Raw genomic sequence first — 24,635 nt, forward strand, 5'->3', positions numbered from 1 at the left:
ACAATAGTAAACACATTGGATGAAAGAGGACAGCGATGGCTACGTTTTGAGGGTAAAATCATACCTGTAGAGCAAATGCTGCGGACACAGCAGCAGTTTTAAAAAAGATTTTAAGATTAATTTTTTCGCTCCTCTCACTCTAGCAGTTGAGCTGTCTCACTCTAGCCCCAACATTCCGTCCCATACACACCCATTATAAACTCTGAAACGGGTGAAAAAACATCATGAAACTTAAACTGGAACTGAAGAAAAAGTATAATAGATATTGAAAAGATAAATACAGGTTGAATAGTTGACTGTCTTGTCTTCGTTTTAAAGTTTGAATGGTGGCTCTATGTCAATGTATGTGGAAGTAGTTAGAGTTGAAAAATGACTAAGTTGAAGGAGAATTTGAAGGATCTCCCCATTGAAATACATGGGAAATTTTTGATGAAAAAAGTTGAATAATTTTAAAAATATAAATGTTAAAAATGAAAAAAATAGAAGCACACCATTCCAAAAGAAGAGGAATCTAACGGTGTTTGAATGGTTTTTCTAAGTTGAACGGTTTTGAAGGAGATAAACGGCGAAAAACGTACGGAAAAGAAAATAATAATAAAGATTTGAAGAACAATACTGTGAATGCTTTTAGAAGCATTCACACTAATAATAAAGATTAGAAGAACAATACTGTGAATGCTTTTACAGGCATTCACACTAATAAAACCGGACTGAACTGAATTGGTGGGGAGGTTTTGCACTCAAAGCATCCGTTTAAAACATTAATGTGAATGTATCGATGCTGAAAGTGTACAGCAGTGAACCTTTGATGATTTTTCACAAAGCTCTTATGGTTTGCTGCACAGCTGATGGCAGGAAATGTTACACAGTTTCTAAAATCTTCCAATGCCCAACCTTCATCAGCATGTTGCCAACCAGAGATTTCAGTGATTTAAGACAGTATTAATGTTGTTTTCGCTCTGTGCTGCTCAGCTTGAAGCACAGTGGTCTATTACAGTTTACATGTTGTTAATTCTGTTGATAAGATGCAGAAATAATTATCGATGCCTATCACAGGTACTTTAGATTAAACTCTTCTACTTCTTGAAATTTAGCCTATGCTGCCATTTTCTGTTTACTTTATTAAATATCAGATTTCATTCAGATTTAAATGATGTAGGTGTAATGATGTAAAGTAGGTTTGTACAAACCAATTTACAACAAAATGAGATGTTTTTATAACTGTAAATAAAAAAAAAAATTAAAAAAAAGAATGCAATGATCGCCACATTTACATTTCATTTCAAACTTTTGGTCACTGTAAAATCCTCAATGGTACGAATCTTGGCCGAGACTCGGTGCATCTGTCATTGTCATGTTTCCCAAAGTGGATTACTAAAATTACATTTTGTCAGAGTCAAACACACACGTTCCCCAAAATGCCGATATTCTCAGACCATGTGGAAGAACATAACAGTGTCATCCGAGTATGCTTCTGTGGGTGAGACCTGTCTTTAACTTAACTTTTTGTTCCTGTCAAGTCTTTGAATGTAATAGTCTGTCATTGCTAAAAGCAGCAAAGAATATCACCTTTACTTCATGTTAGACTGAGCAGTGGCGAGGGAACTCCATACCAGCTCGCAGGCAGTATGTAAAACGGTGTGCGGGGCTGCGTCAGTGTGGCCAACAACCAAAGCCAAGACATTAAATTATTCCTTTAGCTGAGAGATCTTCATTCTTAAACTGTTGAGGTGAGGCGATGAAGTTTGTGAGAGGAAAAGGGTGTGTGCATTTATCTCTGTCAGGAGAAACCAGAACTTCATGGCACATGAATGTCTCAACTGTTTTGGCTTGGATGATTATCTATGACTTTAACAGAAACAATCATCTGCACCTGTGCTCCCAATTATCAGCTTTAGTCATTCCTAAAAAGGAAAACAATTTAGCATGATCATTACTGTAAATGGTAATAGACATTTTTCCTTTCTCTGTATCTATTGTTAAAGAAAGCCCTGTTTTCTCCTCATTCTTGTTTGTTCATCCACAGTGTGACCCACCCATAGAGGTCCATGACCTCTTTCAGGACATCCGGGATGGGCGCATTCTCATGGCTCTGCTGGAGGAACTCTCTGGCTGTAAATTGGTCAGCCTGAAACTCAGAATTTTAAGTGCTAGATTGGTTTTTCACTTCTTGCTTTGGCAAGTGTTGTTGCTGTTTTATAGGATACTTAATTGTACTTTTTTCCAGCTTCACGGGTTCAGGAAGTCCTCCCATCGTATTTTCCGACTGAATAACATCGCCAAGGTCCTGTCTTTTCTTGAGGAAAGAAATGTGAGTATGACCGTTAGTCAGTGGTTAAATTGCTGGATGAAATGCTGAACTGTGATGTGTACACGCTCTGTCAACAGGTAAAGCTGGTCAGTATCGATGCAGTTGACATTGCAGATGGAAATTCCTCCATCATCTTGGGACTCATTTGGAACATCATTCTCTTCTTTCAGGTAATTGCATTTTTTTTGTCTTGAAGCTTCTTCATCAAAATCCTCCCTCACTTCTCTAAGAAGAGGATGCTAGTACAAAATGGTGTATTTTTCATAAGCTTTGCACTCCCTTTCTCTAGAAGGGAAAGAAAGGTCTTTTCCTCTATTCTAGAGTCAGGTCTAGACTAGGTTAGCTGATGGCTAGACTATACCTTTTTCTTTTTTTTAACTTCCAATGCAAATCTTTGTATAACACAATCTGTAATCTAAGCTTTGTGTAGCCTATAAAATGGCATTTTATAGCAAAGCCAGCAGTATATTGACAGTAAAAGTTGTTTGTCGCTTTGGCATTGGCGCTATGACAAAGGAACTTTTGTTCATCACTGTTAAGTAGATGGGCCTCAAAGCGTGGTAGCTATGATCACTCAGCTAATCAGCTGCTATCAGAGGGGGAACATGTTGTCAAATGTTCAATCACAGCTGTTTTCTCATTCTGAGTAACTCTGACGGGGTAAACTGAACTAAAGGTGAAAAGCTCCACAGATTCTCCACTAAACACATCCTCTGTTTTATTTTTTAGCAATCCATTTAAGGGTAACCATTTCATCCCATGGTTTCTATAGTAACCAGTAGAGATGGACCGATCCGATATTACGTATCGGTATCGGTCCGATACTGACCTAAATTACTGGATCGGATATCGGTGAGAAATTAAAAATGTAATCCGATCCATTAAATATAAAAAAAAAAAAAACCTCACAAAACTTGCGACACCGCGTAACTCGGCTCATAACCTTAGCATGTCGGAACAGTGTGCGTCATGTGATAGAGTGGCTGTGTGTATTTGTACCCTGGCTACCAAACCAGCATTTCATCTCCGAAGAAGTTATCCCAGAGAGAAGTAAAGCAAGTGTGTAAGTTCATCTCTGAATATTTGTAAAGCATTCCTGCGTTAAGCTTAACAACCGATATATGGAGAGACTGCCTCTCTCTCCCTCCCTCTCCTGCCGCTACTTCATGAAACTGCTTAATGATCAGCTGATCGGCTTTTCTGCCGTGAGTCCGTCTCTCTTCTTTGTTTTGGCCCACTTTGCACCAGAAAGAGGAAACCAGCGGCTGAACAACAGCAGCACGTTTAAGCTTGATAAGCTGTTGTTAGAATGTATTTAATATTACTTTCTACACCAGGATCCTTTTCACGTAGCTGACGGCTGGTAACTGTGCAGGGGCGGATCTAGCAAAGTTTAGCCAGGGGCCCGATAGGGCATGAACGGGGAAAGGGGGTACAAAGACATACTTTTCTTTCTTATTCTCATTTAAAATGTCTAGTTTTTAATAAATAATTATCTGAATCTTACACCCAAAGTTTTAATCTGATGTAAAATATATAGAAGTCCATTACTGTATATAGTAACTGTTAAGTCTAATATACCCTAGTAAGCTATAGTACTTTTTCCTTTGGGAAGGTACCATCTGTGCAGTCTGCAATTCTGTAGAAGAAAGATGTTGAATCTATTTAATTATTCTTGAAAAATAATTTAATTCTGTGCATTTTTTTCACCCTGCATCAAATTAAAGTTGGTTACGTCGATTAAGCATCATGAGGTGGAGGGTGGGGGTGGTTCCCTATTTATTTTTGCTGGGAGTTTGCAACCCTATTAGTTAGGTTGCTTAATATTTCTGCTAAGTACTTTTAAAAATACCAGAATAGGGAGGATGGAGTAGGTTTAAGTTTATTAGATTGATCAGTGTTGCTGAACTATGAAATATTTTGGCTGCAGTGTATTTTTTTACATACAGGTATAACAGAATAGCTTTAGTGTTGTTGTTTATTTAAACTTGAGGATGAACTTATACAAAATGCAGCAAGATATTAAAAACAGTTTTATTGATTAAAAACACTATATCGGTTCATATCGGTATCGGCAGATATCCAAATTTATGATATCGGTATCGGTATCGGACATAAAAAAGTGGTATCGTGCCATCTCTAGTAACCAGGATGTAATAAGTCGATAGAGACGAGGACTTAAACTGTTTATCTTTAAGTGTAATTTTGGTCCAGAGCAGGCCTTACACTACATTTCAGATCGTGTCCATCCTATTCTTCTGGAGCCATCCCACACTTACTGTCTGAGAACTGTGTGTACTTATTGTCAGCAAATTACTCTGAATGTTACTACAGTGGAAGAATGCAGTCAAATTCAATACCTAAAGGTTGAGATGAGCAGTAAAGTAATTCAGCTCTCTTCTGCCACCCAGATTAAGGAACTGACTGGGAACATCAGGAGCCAGTTCCCCTCCTCTTCCAGTCTTTCATCCATTCCCACCAGCTCTGACTCTGACACATCCTACAGCAGCACGCCATCGGACGACAGGCAGTCAGCATCCACAGCCGTGCGAGAACACAGCAGGGCCATTAAGAAGTTACTGCAGTGGGTACAGAAGCGAACACGCAAGTGAGTTGGAGCTGCCATTTCCATTATATATGTTACATACATTATACAATTACATAGTTTGTGTCCTGTTGGAGAAGCAGTAATTCTTTGGATCTATTTGTGTTTGATCCAGTTAGTTCTTTGTGGTCCCTCCATATTTTGCTTTTCTCTTGCCTTTTTACCCTCACTGCCCAACTGGTTGAGGCAGATGGGTACCAATCTATGAGCCTGGTCCTGCTAAAGGTGTTGTCCTGTGAAAAGGACGTCCTTCCATCTCATTGTCACCAAGTGCTTACTCATAGGGCATCGTCTGATGTTTGGGGTTCCCTTTCTGGTTTTGCAGGTTTTTTAGCTTTCAATGGAGAGTGCCATGAGATGACTGATGTGGTTTTTGTTTTGTTTTTGTTTGTTTGGGGTTTTTTTGGTGGTGTTCCCAGACTGGCCCTCACCACAGACTATTTCTTATTTTTGTTACAGATATAGTGTAGCAGTGCAGGACTTTAGTAAAAGCTGGATCAGTGGTCTGGCTTTCCTGGCTGTTATTAAGTCCATTGACTCCAGCTTGGTAGATATGAGGAAAGCCCTATTGAGAAGTTCCAGAGAAAATCTAGAGGACGCCTTCAGAATAGCCCACTACAGCCTGGGTATACCGCGCCTTCTGGAACCTGAAGGTAACAAGACAACAGCTACTTTTACTTACCACCCTAATCACTAATCTAGTGACTGAAACTGTAATTCATCTATGTTACAGATGTCGTGATAAAAGAGAGCTCAAGAACAGTGACAATAGTAGTTGAGTGTATCTCATCAGCATATTTTTGTGATGTGTAAATCATTTCTTGAGATTAAAATGCAACAGTAAGAAAACTTTGGTCGAGAGTCAGAATCTAGTCACAATCAGCTTCTCTGAGGATAGCTGACTGCTGTTGTGTGTCAGAATGAATAGCCTTCAGAGATGCTGCTTTTAAGGGGAAGTTTTACATTCTACTTGGTCAGGAATACAGCAGTGACATTTATATTTGTGAGAAGAAAATGACCCAATGGTTATATCATAACATAAACTCCCATTAACAGAAAGAAAAGACATTTTACTCAGCACCAGAGAACAAATGGACTATAAATATAAAAATACATTCACTGTGTTTACAACACATTGCTTAACTGTAACTTCCTATACTCTTGTGTGTTTCCCATGCTACACCACCCCATATACTCCCATCTGTCCTCCATAGGCAGACTGCTGCCACTAGAAACTTTTATCTGAAGTGTTTGCAAACAGTGTTACACCCAGTAGTCTATAAATATGTTTTACATTAACTTGGCTGATAACGTAATTCTTGATTTGACAGACACTGAGATTCAGATGGATTATTTGTTAACAAAGAATGAGAAATCTTTTTTGTTGTACACGTGATAGACTGAAGGATTTGACAGGGAATATCAACCATCATTTGAAAAAATCAAAGCTGTTAAATTTAGTGTAGTGTAATTTATTTTTACCACTTATAAACAATGCTGTTACACTACAAAGTAGCCCTTTCAGACAGTCTTCACTGATTTAATAAAGTAATGGTCAGACAGCCTGTAGATTTCCCCATTATTATGAGGGGACATATAGAACCTTTAAAGGTAATCCTCTCGTGCATTTCTGGGCTGTCTTCAATTGGCTGCTTTTTAAGATCAGTCCGTGGAAGTTTCATTATATTTGTACTTGTAATGAATGCTTTGGTGCTCCTGTAAAGCGTTAATTCGATGCTCCTGTTCTCAGTCTCCTGCCTGGCACACAGCTTTCAGGATTAGTAATTGCGCATTCTTCTAGTGAAAACTGCTGGAAATCTAACTTTCATCCCAAGTGAAGAGATAGTGATTTTACCACGGACATCAAACTGGCCAGAGTCTTCCAAGACCCTCCAAACAGAGCAGCTGCACTGGAAGCTGTGTAGACATTCCCAAGGAGATTATGTTGAACAGGAGCCTAACCTAATTTAAGTTGGACACGGCTTTTTAATTTTCACAAGCCTGTCCCTGGATTGTTTTTTGGCCACATCTTAGACATAGGATCCTATAATAGTAATAATAATGATAATGATGATGATGATGATGATAATAATGATGATGATAATAATAATAATAATGATAAGGCATGTTTACATTTAGTTACTCTCTTTCTCCCACTCTTGCTCTCTCTCAATTTTCCTTTATTTGCTCAGATGTGTCTGTCAATGCACCAGATGAGCAGTCTATTATTACATATGTGTCTCAGTTTCTGGAGCACTTCCCTGGTATCGAGGAGGTATGAAAGATCCCTTACTTAGTAGACAAATTGGAATTTTGTATTTTGACTAAGCAGTCATTTGGAAACTGACATTTTCCTGTTCCCATCTCAGCCAGAGGAGCCCTGCCAGCTAATTGAACGAAGTGTCTCTATGGGCCGACTCAACTTCCGCGACAGCGACTCTGACCACATGAGTAAAGGTACTCACCGAAGCAGAGTAAGGGAGCGGTCCTATATGTTTCAGAAGGACAGTGCCCAACCCCCACCCAAAATCTTAATTTCCTCTGTATCAGAAGACAGAAGCATGATGCTACCTTCCTTCAGGGTGACAGCAACTCGATCGTGGTCCAGCGATGACATTTTGACAGATTCGCCCCTAACAGATGACCCCATAAAACCAGTGGAAGAAATCTTAACCAACAATGGTGACCCACAGCTGTCTTATACTCACTCGCCCACCGGCTCATCAGTACCCGAGTCTGTAAACACAGAGTCAGTATTGGATGACTCTGCAATCAGCTCACCAGACTCTTGGGTGGAGAGTGAGCTTGCCGTGGCAGGGGAGAAGGATGGCGAGAGCCAAAGTTGCTTGTGTGATATTGAAACAGCTTGGGACGTGTACCGTGCGACCCCTGTGGAAGTAACTGCTATTGATGAAGGATTTATCCCATCCATAGAAGAAAGAGCCCCTGATGAGCAGTCACTAAGTGAGTGTTGTGTTGATGAAGGGATTTACTCTTTGAGCTCACTGGAGAGCATGCAGAACAAATTCCTGGGGCATGCTAAGAAAAGGGAACTACAAGTAGCTGAAGTGGAAGATTCAAACCTTGAAAGAAACAACCAGGACTTGGAAACAGAGCAGATCAATACTGAGGTTACACAGCTAGAGTCTGAATTCACTTCAGCTGAAGTGAGGGACTTTGGTGCTGAAGATCTCCTTGAACCTCACGTACTGAGCTCCAACACTGAACGGCCATCCAGCGACTATTGTGAAGAATCTGTGAAAGAGAATATTATAGAAGACGGTACTCACAGAGATGAGAAATGTGTAAAGAAATCTGTGAATGCACAGAACCACAAAGGAGAAACTAACATTCAAAGTGAATTTCTGCAAGACACAAATATCTCTGAGAAGGTCGAAGTGGAAACTGAATGCCATAAAACAGACTGCTGTGGTTCTTTAGAGAACGAAAAAGAACCAGAAATCTTAAAGGGCAGGAATGAAGTACTTATAGAAACACAAGATGAAGAAAATGAAGGGCTTTTAAAAGACTGCCCAGACTCTCAGGACAGAAATAATTCTGTACAGATTGCTAAAGCTTTAGAAAACACCTGTTCTACCGACACAGAGGAAGTATTAACAACAAGCCAGGCGCCAAGCATAGGCATGAATATTCCTTCCATCTCTATTGTCAGCGTGCCAGAAGAACAGGATGATACAACTTGTAACCAAGAAGAACACGGTACTGCTGATAAAACTCTCAGCCAGCCATTGGTGTTTGTAAGCGAGGTGACCGACATGTGTGCCGACAGTACTGCAAACCCAGATGAAAAAAGCTCTACCTCCAGTAAAGATGATAAAATTATTGCTGAGAGTCTGTTTGAAAATGCTAACCCAACATCTTCTGGAGAATTAATGGATCTAGAAAATCAGCATTTAAATGATATAAATGAACACGATCTATCATCAAATGAACACATGCAAGGTCAGATTGATATAAGTGAAGATGGCGACAAATGCGAGCCTCCTCTTGATGATTCTCAGGGAGAAACTAACTTTTCTACAGAGGCTGAAACTCATATAGTGGATACTGAGCGTGCTGTAAATTCTACTGATCCACCTGATGGACACGAGAGCAAATTAGCTGACACCTTTTGTAGCAGCGACATAGCCAACACGCAGCTCAGTACACTGGATCCATTCAACACCGAGCCAAGTGATGAGATAGGGACGCTGCGCTCTGAACCAGCTACTGTGTCCAGAAACATGGACATTTTGTTTTATACAGACTTTGATCGAGGTTCTCCAACAGAGGATCTGGTTGGTGACCCTGTGGAGCCCATGGATCTGTTCTACCCTGACAAAGAAGAGCTCATGTTTACAGAGCAACCTGACACTGAAGCGCAGACCTGGCCCTCTGTTTTGAGTGTCTCTGCTCTGCAGCCAGCACCACCTTCAGACATTCTACCAGATGACCAACAATTCGATCCGCTGGGTGAAGACTTCAGGGAAGTGGACTTGATACAGGAGGTAAAGGTAAATGTGTTCACATAAGGTAAATGTGAACCTATTTCACTTTCTTGGGGCTTCAAGGTCCTGCTGTTGCGTTGCGAGTTTTCGGGAGCATTTTCTGTTGTCATTGTGTATTTTCTCTTGCTATCGCTCTTAAGGTGTGTGCCGCTGCAGCAGTTCAAACATACACAACTCGTCATTGTCACTGGCCTTCAAAATGTGAAACAAAGGAGTTCTGCTGACTTTGTGTTGACCATGTCTCATATTTTGATTGTGGAAAAGTTATTTCGCTGTAATTATTTTATCACCTAGCCCTACCTTCAGCTTGTTTGGCAAGTTTCTCGGAGACATTACTGATACAATGAGCAGCACAGAAGCAATGATATGTTAAAGTGTGACTTTTTTTCTGTACTTTTTATTCTGTTAAAATATCTCTTTTTATCCTGTTAGGTGATCACAAAGGCCACCCAAGAGACAAAGAATGTATTTGGATCCCAGCAGCATTGCTTGTTGCCTGGAGTGAAGCTATGTAAGCCCTTAGGAGATGCTGATGTTCTAACAGACAGGAGGGATCCCAGTGAGGCTGAGCAACAGAAGCCAGTCTCTGCCAGGGAAAACACAGAGCCTGTGAGGTAGGCTTTCTATTCTTAGTGTACACTGAGAAGCACACTTTACCCAGGGGGAAAGCAATGTTGTGGCAAATGATGGGATTCTTCTGACCCAGCCTTTCAGTTAGACATTTCTATAAATGTCCTGAAAAGAGGAGGCTGAAGGAAATTAAAGGAAGGCAGTACAACACAGACAGGACTGTGGCTTCAGAATTAAAGAAAAACATTTTCTAGCTAACATTCATCAGAGTATGAATGTGTTGGGCTTATTATCTTGCCCAAGGATATTTGGCCTGCAGACTAGGGGGAGCCAGGGATCGAACCATTAACCTTCTGTTTAGCAGATGACCTGCTTTACCTCCTGAGCTACAGCTACAGCTGGACCACTCTCACTTTTAAAAAATACATAGCAGAAAATAAACCAAAAAATAAAGGATCTTTTTTAATGTTTAAAGCTTTTTTATATTCTTCAGTTCTGCCTGACCCTTAAGTATTACAACAGAGCTTGATTCCATCTGGTTCTTTGTTTTGTTATAGTGTTTTCACTGTAAACCTGAAGTTTCTTGAGCCAGAATGTTAGAGCAGCTTAGTGTTTCATGCCAGGACTTATTCTGTGATTCCGGAGGCTTGAAAAAGTCATGGTTTTTGTTATTTCCAGGCTTTACCGTCTCCTGTTGAGAATGAAAGTGATAGATTTTTTTTTTCGTCAGGAGCAGTGCAGGTTCCAGCAAACAAGGTGAAAGCCATATCCCACCAGTTCTCCGTCACAGAAAGGGGGCTCATTGCCCTGAGTCAGTGGTGAGTTTGATGCTCCTTTCCCTCCCACAGTGATGTTAAAACATTGAGTACCACTGTATATTGAGAGTGTGTGACTGGCATTTTCACAGGACAGTCGGAGAGCTGTAACTACAAAAGCTGACGGCGATGACTCTGATTTTTGGTAAGAGCATTTCCTTCCCTGATTTAGTTGTTTGTAACACTCGAGCCTTTAACTGTGATGTAGGTTCACCATGTTGCTAGGTTTATAACAGTAGCTGCTGACTTGAGGTAACTTCTAATTATGTTATTGTGAGCAAACAGCACTTAAGTTAGATTAATACGTGGCACAGGAAGGACGGACGTCTTCATTTCTCTGCATCTTACAGATTAGCAGGAGAACCTACATTTGGATGTACCTGTGAAGACTACACAGACTTTCTTTGAATGAAATCACAATGTAGCTGCTCCATGCAACTTGTTTTTGTAGTACATATTACAAAAAATGACAACATGGTAAATGCTGAAATCTGTTGCTGTCAGAAAAATGTGATTTGTTACTGGACTTTTGTAACACAGCAGACATTTTGTTGTAACAGACAGAAAAGCACATTCAAATTTCTGTTCCATCTGCGTGAGCTAATTCCAGCACAGTTGTAGTGTAGTGTCAGTCTGGTTCCGTGTCATAGCTTTGCCTCAAATGTGGGTTTCTTCAATGTTAAATTGTCTGTAATGAAAACAGCTGCTTGAGTTCATATAAAGAGAATGTGCTGCAATACTGAAAATGTTATGAAGAGCACAAGTGTGTGAAATAGCTGAAGAGTGCAGCTCAACCACCAATTTAAAAACTGTTCAAAGGAGAATCAAATGAGCTCAAACCTGTGCAAAGAGAAAGTAAAGTTACACTTGTCTGTGTGTGTGTAGGTGGAGGGAGAACTGGGAGCTACGTGTGCTGCTGCTGCTATGGTTACTGCTCTACTGTTTCTGGGTGTTGCCTCAGATCGACCTGAAGACACTGCCCAACATGCTGCTGAACCGCTGAACACACACACACACACACACACACACACACACACATGCACAAGCACAGCTTCTCTGAGCTATGAGGAAAAATAAAAAACTTTAAGTTTTTTAACATGCACATGCTCACACAGCCAACTGCCACATTTTAATGAAGATATTTAAAACATGTATAATTTCAAACTTACAAGAGCTGGTTTTCTATGTTTTGGTTTTTGGCTTCTAGTGTGGCTTGAATCAGTCTATGTGAGAGTGTAAAGGTCACTGGGGGAGGAAAAACATTGCAGTCTTTTTAGAAAAAGATCATGCTTTTATGAAAATAAAGTTACAAATTTAAGGATAAAAATAACCAAACCCGATTCTGAAAAAGATTGGACACTGTGTAAAATGTAAGAAAAAAACCTTAACAGAATTCTGTGATCAGACAAACCAATTTGAAATTCTTCTTGGAATGAAGAGGAGCTTGTTATCAGCACTCAGTTCAAAAACCAGCATCTTTGATGGTATGGGGCTGCATTAGTGGCTATGGAACTAGCAGCTGGCACATCTGGAAAGACACAATCAATGCTACAAGGTCTATATACATTTAAGAGAAACTAGCCAAAGACATTATCCTTTGGATGGATGCTCTCATCCAAAGATGACCAAGGACCGTTGAGCAGCTACAATCCCATGTAAGACAAGAATGGGCCAATATTCCACTCCTAAAAGTCCAACTGCTGGGCCATGTTCCAGGAAGCATGTTGAAAAATAACAGAGATGGGCAATTCAGAGTTTCTTGTTCTGGAACAGCTGATTGGAGTTAGGTCAATCAACTCTGAATGTGGTCACCCTGAGATATGCGCATGCATGGCCAGGGAAAGAAAACCATCATTAATGGAGCTCTGATACTATTATTCACCACAGAATATGAACAGAAGGGAAAAAGAGTACTATTAATCAGTGTGGGCCACTTTGTCATCATCACAGATAAGTTTGATAATAAAATATAGCATTTTTACTGCTAAGCCATTAAAGGCTGATGGGTATTGTCATCACCCTGTCAGGTCGACATCCAATTTCGTGAACACGCGAACGAGGTAACGAAGGATTTTTAAATTAATACATAGGTACATCTGTTAGAAGATTCTGGGGTAGCAGTGGCGGTATAGTTTTTATAACGCCTGCTGGCATCATGCACCCAACTATTTTTTTAGATGAAGCTAGAATCCTAATTTGATTTGATATCTAAATTTAATTATTCACTTCTAACCTAAGAACGACAAAATGTAGGTGAAAAAAGCGAAGATAAAAATGTCAGATCTGAATCCATGATCTGTTTTGGATAAGTGGACTCTGACACGGTTTGCTGATCTTTTGCAGAGCCTATGATCTCAGCAATTAAGGTTCCAGGTTGACTCGACACTAATTTAGCTGCTTTTCAGTGTAAAATGTGTCAAGGCTCAGACTCTGAAATTCAGATACCAAAATGTTGTTTGACATAATTCATAATAATAATGACTTCATCTCAGTCTGTGAACACAATGTAAATGCTCAGAACCTGCAGATAGTCCATGTTTAAGAACAACTCTAAAATATATGGAGTTCAGTTTGAGTGTCAATGTCGTGATATGTTGTGCGGCAGGCAGGGCTTGGACCCGATATGCAGGACCCTGGAGACAAAAGGGTAAACTCAAAAGGATGTTTACTCCTGGATGTCAAGGAGACAAAGCTGGGCTCAAGGCAGAATTGCAAAAGTAGGAGACAAAAGAGAAAAAACAGAACGTGGGAGCATGGACAATAAAACATGAACTGAAGAAAACTGAGACAACTGACTGGCAAAATCAGACAGGAAGTCATGAAAACACCTGCACTGAGGGAACAGGGAAGGCTAGGAAGAATAAGTATAAACCAAATCACCAAAACCAGAATGATAATAAAAGATAGACATTAATTGAAACGTGTTTATTAAATTATAAACAAAAACCCAGAAACTTCAGGACATAATCCAAACATAATTACAATAACACAAAAAAATAGATTTAAAAAAATTAACTGAGGAAAAAGAACAACAAACTGAAAACACTGACTCCAGGAACCATGACACTTAAAGTCATCTCAGCCCCACCTAGTGTTCGCGCAAATATTTACATCAGCTCCAAGATCCAGATGTGACACGTTTTTCGTCACTGTGACAGCTGATAATATTTCCAGTGTGCAACACACAGTAAATGTTTTCAGGAAACTGGCTGACAGCCTGACAGCATTATTGTCAAGGACTTAGAAAGATGGAGAGTATAGATATGACTTTGAGTTTGTTAACCCTGAGATGAGGGAAACTTTATTATCAACTCAGTTTTAGTTAAGCCTTCTTCCCAGATGCTCATAGTGTTTATACAAGCTGCCATCAAATTCAAGATGACCTAATAATTTTCTTAAATAATCCCAAGTTTAAACATTTATTATTTTTTCAGTTTTTTTAAATTGTGAATAAAATATGGGTTTATGAGATTTGCAAATCATTGCATTCTGTTTTTAAACACATTTTGCACAGGAACCAAAAAAAGCTACATTTCAAACACACACAGTATCTTTGACTTTTACATGACTGTAAAAGATCCTGCAACTTTATTCTTGAAATTTCAGTGCACTCATATTAATTAATATTAAAATAAATGTATCAACTTTTACGAAAAGGGGGTTATAGAATAAAAGTTTTAATAGAAAAATAAAGGCTTTTTTGTTTTGTACAAATAAGTCCTATTTATAAAGGCTTAAGAATAAAGCTGCAGTTGTGCAAGTAAAACTGTAACAACATCTATGTAGGTATATGGTACAATGCATTTTTAAATACACTTATCAGACATTTGTTTTTAAGGCTTTATGCATTTCAGATGTCTAATGTATCAAAACATTAGATACTATTTAAAAATCATTAAATTATTACATTAAAACACATAGTCGCCATACATTAATTGTGTTGCTGTAGCCTGTCCTGCCTGGGGCACATCCACAGTTAGTGCATTGTAATGTACATCTCCACAGATGAGTCCATGCAATCAGAAAAACTTGACAGGCTTGGAGATGTCCTCATGAACTCGTGCACTCACTGTCCAGTGAGAAAAATGTCACTTGAACCCAAGCAGGCCCTGCTACATTAATGTGACTTTTTGTCCACCACTGCTATATAGACCTTGTCACATATTATTAGAAACCTTTAGTCAGGTGTCAAGCTCCATAACAGCATTATGCTGATTTGCATCATAGACATGATGACCTTAATAAACAAGGTTTTGAGTTAATAATATTTATAGTTAAGTTGTCATTTTAATTTTTAGTTGTAATTTAATTTTTTTCTAATGAATTCTTCTCTATTGAAATGGCGTTGTGTGATGAAAATGAACTTGTAATTTGCCAAATTATAAATAATTATAAAAATGAAAGTGTGTTTGTAAAATCAAGGCATATTTTCATCTCTCATAAGGCTTTTTCTTTTCACATTTTCCCATGTAGAGATGCAGCTTTGTTCTTTAAATCCAAACTTCATTGTATATTAGAAAATTATGACTATTACTAGTAATAACATCTTTAATCAGAAAATGGCACATTTCTTAAAATATCACATTCATATTTTTATTCAGCTGTGGCCTTGATATTTTGTTGCATATGTGCTTACAAATGCATTATTATATTTTTGTGGTTGATCATAACTGTACAGTAGACTTGATTTGTACACAAAAGAACATACTATGGATAAATGAATGCAAAATGTAAAGCCATCTAAACCTGATGAAGATTTTATGAGGGTGTTATCAAAAAGTTCTTCGAATCTGGTTCAAGGAGAAGGTGTCCTTGAAGGGTATATGAACTAAATTTTAACCAAAAATGTTTTTTTTTAGTTTTATTTTTTATAGGTGGATTTTTGATGGCACTTTGAAAAATTGTAGGACAATATATGTCAAAATTTTGGAATACTGAGCTTCCATACCAGCACTATGAAGGAAGAATTTTGAGTCTTTTGCACTTTTAAGAAGGAACACAAACTGCCAAAGATAGTGTTGGAAGTGCAAACAGAAATGACACAACTCACCACAGGCCCAATAATGGAGTCTTGTTTTTAAACACGCATAAAGTCACATATATCTTGTGTAGTAAAGCGTCACCCCGTCTCCATGTTGTATAATATTAGGCAGAATATGAATTTGTAATATTTTATGCCTCATAACATGGATCAATGGATTTATTAAAACATTTATGATAAAGACATGTTTTATGTGTTTAAGCTATGCTTTAGCCTGTCCAAGCCTGCTATTGAAAAAGAATGCGCTGAAATATCTTTGTTATTTTTGAACAATGTCTGTAATGAAGCAATATGACAAAAGGATAACAAACATCTGTTGTTCTGTCATCTTTGCCATCAGAACAAACCTAATTACTGACTATTTGAAAAATACACAAACACAAGTCCTGCTTTGACATAACGAATGGTAAATGGACTGATTCTTATATAGCACTGTTCTCTTCTCCCGGAGAATCAAAGTGCTCTATACGACATGCCTGCTTCACCGATTCATACAAGCACTCTTTCAACGCAGAAGTGATCTAATATTCACACACATTCATAATCGCACCAGAGAGCAACTTGAGGTTAGTATCTTACCCCATGATATTTGGCATGCAGATGGAGCAGCCAGGAATCAACCACCACCAACCTTTCAAATAGTAGAAGACTTGCTCTACCCTGATCTACAGCCACCCCAAAACAGCCATTCATTCCAGCTGAGTGCAAATGTGATCATCGTCAAATCTAAAAAATGATTCATTAGTGATTTTAATGGATCTGAATCCGTGTGTGTATACAGTGGCTTGCAAAAGTATTCGGCCCCCTTGAACTTTTCTACATTTTGTCACATTACAGCCACAAACATGAATCAATTTTATTGGAATTCCATGTGAAAGACCAATACAAAGTGGTGTACACGTGAGAAGTGGAACGAAAATCATACATGATTCCAAATATTTTTTACAAATAAATAACTGAAAAGTGGGGTGTGCGTAATTATTCAGCCCCCTGAGTCAATACTTTGTAGAACCACCTTTTGCTGCAATTACAGCTGCCAGTCTTTTAGGTAGGGTATGTCTCTACCAGCTTTGCACATCTACAGACTGAAATCCTTGCCCATTCTTCTTCAAAGTTCGTCAAAGAACGGTGCCTGAAAAGAGGTGAAAATGTCGCCAAAATTACACATTAATTTCAAAATAGCTGACTTCCTGTTGGATTTGGGATATTGCTCCAAGAGACTTTTTTGTACATCTTGAAATCACCCATAAGCTTACCAGGTTTCAGACTCATACATAAAACACAGAGCAGGGGCTGTTGTTTTGAAATTTTGTAGGGGGCGCTCTGGAGCCATTTTGCGCTATTCAATAAAAATGGTAAAATAACAAGAAAGCGCTCATCACATTGGAGGTGTGCGCCAAATTTCAAGACATTTTAAACTTTCCAAGCCCCTCAAAAGCCACTTCATCTTTCATGGTGAACTGCGTTGCCACCAGGGTGCGCCGTTCAGTTTAAAGTCACAATTTTCGCACTGAAGCATCATGAGGGACTCATGTTAATATTCACCGCTTTTGAGGTGGCCATGATGAACCTGTGAAAATCAGTACAACAAAGTGAAAGACATGACATTTCCTGTTGCCACTAGGTGGCGCTCTGCGTACTCCTGACAATGGGCATATCAATCTGTTCAGGGCAGGTCTGACATCATGCCTGTAAAGTCTGGTACTGATCAGACTGGATTTCATTGAGTTACACTAATTTGTTTCTTCATGGCGAAACATCAATGTTCGCCATGCTGCTGGGGTCACACCCTTTCGCGAAAACTCACAGTTTTCACTATAACCCAAGACCAACTCCTTAAGGCTTTCCTGGACAAATTTGAGGCTGCAGATGTCACCCATAACAATACTGTACACCAAAGTGTAAAACATGACATTTCCTGTTCCCACTAGGTGGCGCTGTCCCTGATGTCAAATATGGCAGTTAAAATATGTTCAGGGGTGGAGCCTTATCATATGTGTGCTCTTTGGTCCACATCGGACCATGTATGACAGAATGAGAGGCAATAAGATTTTCATGGCGAGTCATCGAAATTCGCCGTGGCGCCACCGCTTCACCGTATCCCGAAAACTCAAAAGCTCCACAATTTAACATGGCCCAGGTGTGTAGTTGACACTGACCAAATATGAAGCTTATACGACCAAATCCCAAGGAGGAGTTTGAAAAAGTTCGAGGCATGGAAATTGCAAAATTAGAGCCAAAATGTCACCTTCACTTGCAAATGGCGGACTTCCTGTTGGGTTTGCGACAATGGGCCCACAGACTTTTTTGTTTGTCTTGGCATGATACACATGTGTGCCAGATTTCATACATGTAACTCAAACGATGTGTTCGTAGGGCTGCATTTAACAAGGCATAGGTGGCGCTCTAGAGCCATTTCCCAGTGCTCATATTTAAAACCAATAAAATACAAAATTTTTCACCAGACCTGGCATGTGTGCAAAATTTCAAGAGTTTTTGTACATGTTTAGGCCCTCAAAAAGGCCCTTGTTTTGCCTGAATAATAAGAAGAAGAAGAAGAAGAAGAAACGGAACAGATACAATAGGGCCTTCGCACTCTCGGTGCTCGGGCCCTAATAATAATAATAATAAACAGAGCAGATACAATAGGGCCTTCGCACTCTCAGTGCTCGGGCCCTAATTAAAGCTGCAAGCAGCGATATGAGGGCCCTCACACCCCATCACGTCGAGCCACGCCCAACACCTAAACCCAGCGCTTCCGATCTGATGTCACATTGATGGAATTCATGCATTTAACCACCAGCTAAAATTTCATCTCATTCAACCATTATTATAGTCATCCCACTAGGTGGCGCTCTAACCATTACTGACAAATGGCATAACAAACATTTCCGTGGTCGAGTCTCATCACGCTTGCGACCTTTGGGAGAGATTGGACATTGTGTTTTTGAGTGACAGCAGATTACTGCTTTTTGGAGAGTGATTGAAACTCCAAGTGCCGCCACGACCACCCCGTTTCCCTGAACGTAAAAAGCTTCGCAATTTAACATCACAAAGGTCTTTGGATTCCACACACTGGAGATTGGGTCAATATGATGAAATCCCTTGGAGGAGTTCGCAAAAGTATGAGGCCAGAAAAGAGGGGAAAATGTCGCCAAAATTACACATTCATTTTAAAATGGCTGACTTCCTGTTGGATTTGGGATATTGCTCCAAGAGACTTTTTTGTACATCTTGATATCTGCTATAAGCTCACCAGGTTTCAGGCTCATAGATAAAACACAGAGCAGGGGCTGTTGTTTTTAAATTTTGTAGGGGGCGCTGTGGAGCCATTTTGCGCTATTCAAGGAAAATGATCAGATAACACGATAGCACTCATCACATTGGAGGTGTGTGCCAAATTTCAAGACTTTTCAAACTTTCCAAGCCCCTCAAAACCCACTTCAATTGTCATGGTGAACAGCGTTGCCACCAGGGTGCGCCGTTCAGTTTAAAGTCACAATTTTCTCACTGAAGCATCATGAGGGACTGATGGTGATATTCACCGCTTTTGAGGTGGCCACGATGAACCACTGAAAATCAGTACAACAAAGTGAAAGACATGACATTTCCTGTTCCCACTAGGTGGCACTCTATGTATTCCTGACAATGGGCACATCAATCTGTTCAGGGCGGGTCTGACATCATCCCTGTAAAATCTGGTACTGATCAGATTGGATTTCATTGAGTTACACTAATTTGTTTCTTCATGGCGAGACATCAATGTTCGCCATGCTGCTGGGGTCAAACCCTTCAGCGAAAACTCACAGTTTTCACTGCAACCCAAGACCAACTCCTTAAGGCTTTCCTGGAGAAATTTGAGGCTGCAGATGTCACCCATTACAATACTGTACCCCAAAGTGTAAAACATGACATTTCCTGTTCCCACTAGGTGGCGCTGTACCTGATGTCAAATATGGCAGTTGAAATATGTTCAGGGGTGGAGCCTTATCATATGTGTCACCTTTGGTAAAGGTCGGACAATGTATGACAGAACGAGAGGCAATAAGATTTTCATGGCGAGTCATCGAAATTCGCCGTGGCGCCACGGGCTCACCGTATCCCGAAAACTCAAAAGCTCCGCAATTTAACATGGCCCAGGTGTGTAGTTGACACTGACCAAATATGAAGCTTGTACGATGAAATTCCAATGAGGAGTTCGCAAAAGTTCGAGGCATGGAAATGGCAAAATTAGAGCCAAAATGTCACCTTCACTTCCAAATGGCGGACTTCCTGTTGGGTTTGCGTCTATGGTCCCACTGACTTTTTTGTTCGTCTTGGCATGATACACATGTGCGCCAAATTTCATACATGTAGCTAAAACGATGTGTTCGTAGGGCTGCATTTAACAAGGCATAGGTGGCGCTACAGAGCCATTTCCCAGTGCTCATATGTAAAACCATTAAAATACAAAATTTTTCACCAGACCTGGCATGTGTGCAAAATTCCAAGAGTTTTCGAGCATGTTAAAGCCCTCAAAAAGGCCCTTCTTTTGCCTGAATAATAATAATAATAATAATAATAATAATAATAATAATAATTAAAGCTGCAAGCAGCGATATGAGGGCCCTCGCACCCCAGCACGTCGAGCCAAGCCCAACTCCTAAAACCAGTGCGTCCGATCTGATGTCACATTGATGGAATTCATGCATTTAACCACCAGCTAAAATTTAATCTCATTCAACCATTATTATAGTCGTCCCACTAGGTGGCGCTCTAACCATTAATGACAAATGGCATAACAAACATTTCCGAGCTCGAGTCTCATCACACCTGCGACCTTTGGGAGAGATTGGACATTGTGTTTTTGAGTGACAGCAGATTACTGCTTTTTGGCGGTGATTGAAACTCCACGTGCCGACATGACCACCCCGTTTCCCTGAACGTAAAAAGCTTCACAATTTAACATCACAAAGGTCTTTAGATTCCACACACTGGAGATTGGTTCAATATGATGAAATCCCTTGGAGGAGTTCGTCAAAGTACGAGGCCTGAAAAGAGGGAAAATGTGGCCAAAATGACACATTAATTTTAAAATGGCTGACTTCCTGTTGGATTTGGGATATTGCTCCAAGAGACTTTTTTGTACATCTTGACATCTTACATAAGCTTACCAGATTTCAGGCTCATAGACAAAACACAGAGCAGGGGCTGTAATTTTGAAATTTTGTAGGGGGCGCTGTGGAGCCATTTTGCGCTATTCAATGAAAATGGTAAAATAACAAGAAAGCGCTCATAACATTGGAGGTGTGCGCCAAATTTCAAGACTTTTTAAAATTTCCAAGCCCCTCAAAAGCCACTTCATTGTTCATGGTGAACTGCGTTGCCAACAGGGTGCGCCGTTCAGTTTAAAGTCACAATTTTCTCACTGAAGCATCATGAGGGACTGATGGTGATATTCAGTGCTTTTGAGGTAGCCACGATGAACCTGTGATAATCAGTACAACAAAATGAAAGACATGACATTTCCTTTTGCCACTAGGTGGCGCTCTACGTATTCCTGACAATGGGCATATCAATCTGTTCAGGGCGGGTCTGACATCATCCCTGTAAAGTCTGGTACTGATCAGATTGGATTTCATTGAGTTACACTAATTTGTTTCTTCATGGCGAGACCTCAATGTTCGCCATGGTGCTGGGGTCACACCCTTCAGCGAAAACTCACAGTTTTCTCTGTAACCCAAGACCAACTCCTTTAGGCTTTCCTGGAGAAATTTGAGGCTGCAGATGTCACCCATTACAATACTGTACCCCAAAGTGTAAAACATGACATTTCCTGTTCCCACCAGGTGGCGCTGTACCTGATGTCAAATATGGCAGTTGAAATATGTTCAGGGGTGGAGCCTTATCATATGTGTCCACTTTGGTCAAGGTCGGACAATGTATGACAGAACGAGAGGCAATAAGATTTTCATGGCGAGTCATCAAAATTCGCCGTGGCGCCACGGCCTCACCGTATCCCAAAAACTCAAAAGCTCCGCAATTTAACATGGCCCAGGTGTGTAGTTGACACTGACCAAAGATGAAGCTTGTACGACCAAATTCCAATGAGGAGTTCGCAAAAGTTCGAGGCATGGAAATGGCAAAATTAGAGCCAAAATGTCACCTTCACTTCCAAATGGCGGACTTCCTGTTGGGTTTGCATCAATGGTCCCAATGACTTTTTTGTTCGTCTTGGCATGATACACATGTGTGCCAAATTTCATACATGTAGCTCAAAAGATGTGTTCGTAGGGCTGCATTTAACAAGGCATAGGTGGCGCTCTAGAGCCATTTCTCAGTGCTCATATGTAAAACCATTAAAATACAAAATTTTTCACCAGACCTGGCATGTGTGCAAAATTTCATGAGTTTTTGAGCATGTTAAAGCCCTCAAAAAGGCAATTCATTTCAATGAAAAATAATAATAATAATTAAAGCTGCAAGCAGCGTTATGAGGGCCCTCGCACCCCGGCACGTCGGGCCACGCCCAACACCTACAACCAGCACGTCCGATCTGATGTCACATTGATGGAATTCATGCCTAGAACCACCAGCTAACGATTCATCTCATTCAATCATTATTATAGTCGTCCCACTAGGTGGCGCTCTAACCATTACTGACAAATGGGATAACAAACATTTCCGACCTTGAGTCTCATCACGCCTGCGAACTTTGGGAGAGATTGGACATTGTGTTTTTGAGTGACAGCAGATTACTGCTTTTTGGCGAGGGATTGAAACTCCACGTGCCGCCATGGCCACCCGTTTCCCTGAACGTAAAAGCTTCGCAATTTAACATCACAAAGGTCTTTAGATTCCACACACAGGAGATCGGGTTAATCTGATGAAATCCCTTGGAGGAGTTCGTCAAAGTATGAGGCCTGAAAAGAGGCGAAAAAGTGGCTAAAATTACACCTTAATTTTAAAATGGCTGACTTCCTGTTGGATTTGGGATATTGCTCCAAGAGACTTTTTGTACATCTTGATATCCTCCATAAGCTTACCAGGTTTCAGACTTATAAATAAAACACAGAGCAGGGGCTGATGTTTTGAAATTTTGTAGGGGCGCTGTGGAGCCATTTTGCACTATTCAAGGAAAATGATCACATAACAACAAAGCCCTCATCACATTGGAGGTTTGGGCCAAATTCCAAGACTTTTAAAATTTCCAAGCCCCTCAAAAGCCACTTCGTCTTTCATGGTGAACCGCCTTGCCACCAGGGTGCGCCGTTCAGTTTAAAGTCACAATTTTCGCACAGAAGCATCATGAAGGACTGATGGTGATACTCACCGCTTTTGAGGTGGCCACGATGAACCTGTGAAAATCAGTACAACAAAATGAAAGACATGACATTTCCTGGTGCCACTAGGTGGCGCTCTACGTATTCCTGACAATGGGCATATCAATCTGTTCAGGGCAGGTCTGACATCATCCCTGTAAAATCTGGTACTGATCAGATTGGATTTCATTGAGTTACACTAATTTGTTTCTTCATGGCGAGACATCAATGTTCGCCATGCTGCTGGGTGACACCCTTCAGCGAAAACTCACAGTTTTCTCTGTAACCCAAGACCAACTCCTTAAGGCTTTCCTGGAGAAATTTGAGGCTGCAGATGTCACCCATTACAATACTGTACCCCAAAGTGTAAAACATGACATTTCCTGTTCCCACTAGGTGGCGCTGTACCTGATGTCAAATATGGCAGTTGAAATATGTTCAGGGGTGGAGCCTTATCATATGTGTCCACTTTGGTCAAGGTCGGACAATGTATGACAGAACGAGAGGCAATAAGATTTTCATGGCGAGTCATCGAAATTCGCCGTGTGGCGCCACGGCCTCACCGTAACCCGAAAACTCAAAAGCTCCGCAATTTAACATGGCCCAGGTGTGTAGTTGACACTGACCAAATATGAAGCTTGTACGATGAAATTCCAATGAGGAGTTCGCAAAAAGTTCAAGGCATGGAAATGGCAAAATTAGAGCCAAAATGTCACCTTCACTTCCAAATGGCGGACTTCCTGTTGGGTTTGCGTCAATGGTCCCACTGACTTTTTGTGCGTCTTGGCATGATACACATGTGTGGAAATTTCATACATGTAGCTAAAACGATGTGTTCGTGGGGCTGCATTTAACAAGGCATAGGTGGCGCTACAGAGCCATTTCCCAGTGCTCATATGTAAAACCAATAAAATACAAAATTTTTCACCAGACCTGGCATGTGCAAAATTCCAAGAGTTTTCGAGCATGTTAAAGCCCTCAAAAGGCCCTTCTTTTGCCTGAATAATAATAACAATAATAATAATAATAATAATAAGAAACAGAGCAGATACAATAGGGCCTTCGCACAGTCAGTGCTCGGGCCCTAATTAAAGCTGCAAGCAGCGTTATGAGGGCCCTCGCACCCCGGCACGTCGGGCCACGCCCAACACCTACAACCAGCACGTCCGATCTGATGTCACATTGATGGAATTCATGCCTAGAACCGCCAGCTAACGACTCGTCTCATTCAATCATTATTATAGTCGTCCCACTAGGTGGCGCTCTAACCATTACTGACAAATGGGATAACAAACATTTCCGACCTTGAGTCTCATCACGCCTGCGAACTTTGGGAGAGATTGGACATTGTGTTTTTGAGTGACAGCAGATTACTGCTTTTTGGCGAGGGATTGAAACTCCACGTGCCGCCATGGCCACCCCGTTTCCCTGAACGTAAAAAGCTTCGCAATTTAACATCACAAAGGTCTTTAGATTCCACACAC

The 24,635-nt window shown here is 40.4% G+C and overlaps 1 protein-coding gene across 3 annotated transcripts; it reads left to right on the forward strand.

Annotated features, from left to right (window-relative positions):
- The first annotated feature begins 667 nt into the window (after positions 1-667).
- clmna (calmin a) lies at positions 668-16,162 on the forward strand. Of its 3 annotated transcripts, none has more exons than XM_039607741.1 (11): positions 668-2,122; positions 2,228-2,311; positions 2,389-2,481; positions 4,723-4,919; positions 5,376-5,569; positions 7,109-7,191; positions 7,286-9,430; positions 9,857-10,038; positions 10,728-10,812; positions 10,902-10,954; positions 11,695-16,162. In XM_039607741.1, the coding sequence occupies exons 1-11, from the start codon at positions 1,943-1,945 to the stop codon at positions 11,810-11,812; spliced, it is 3,414 nt and encodes a 1,137-aa protein (XP_039463675.1). In that variant the 5' UTR covers positions 668-1,942; the 3' UTR covers positions 11,813-16,162. The 3 variants fall into 3 exon arrangements, with proteins under 3 accessions (XP_039463675.1, XP_039463674.1, XP_039463676.1); XM_039607740.1 differs by having other exon boundaries at positions 669-2,122; positions 10,725-10,812; XM_039607742.1 differs by having other exon boundaries at positions 669-2,122; positions 7,286-9,424; positions 10,725-10,812.
- Positions 16,163-24,635: the final 8,473 nt, after the last annotated feature.

Source organism: Oreochromis aureus, unplaced genomic scaffold (genome assembly GCF_013358895.1).
Source record: "Oreochromis aureus strain Israel breed Guangdong unplaced genomic scaffold, ZZ_aureus HiC_scaffold_351, whole genome shotgun sequence".
NCBI lineage: Eukaryota > Metazoa > Chordata > Actinopteri > Cichliformes > Cichlidae > Oreochromis > Oreochromis aureus.

What these genes read in the sequence shown, in the direction of transcription:
- clmna (XM_039607740.1), top strand. Translation starts at nt 1,943, where the DNA reads ATGGTAATAGACATTTTTCCTTTCTCTGTATCTATTGTTAAAGAAAGC. An exon ending in GTACAGAAGCGAACACGCAA is followed by an intron (nt 4,920 to 5,375) that starts GTGAGTTGGAGC and finishes TTTTTGTTACAG; the next exon opens with ATATAGTGTAGCAGTGCAGG. An exon ending in ACTTGATACAGGAGGTAAAG is followed by an intron (nt 9,431 to 9,856) that starts GTAAATGTGTTC and finishes TTATCCTGTTAG; the next exon opens with GTGATCACAAAGGCCACCCA.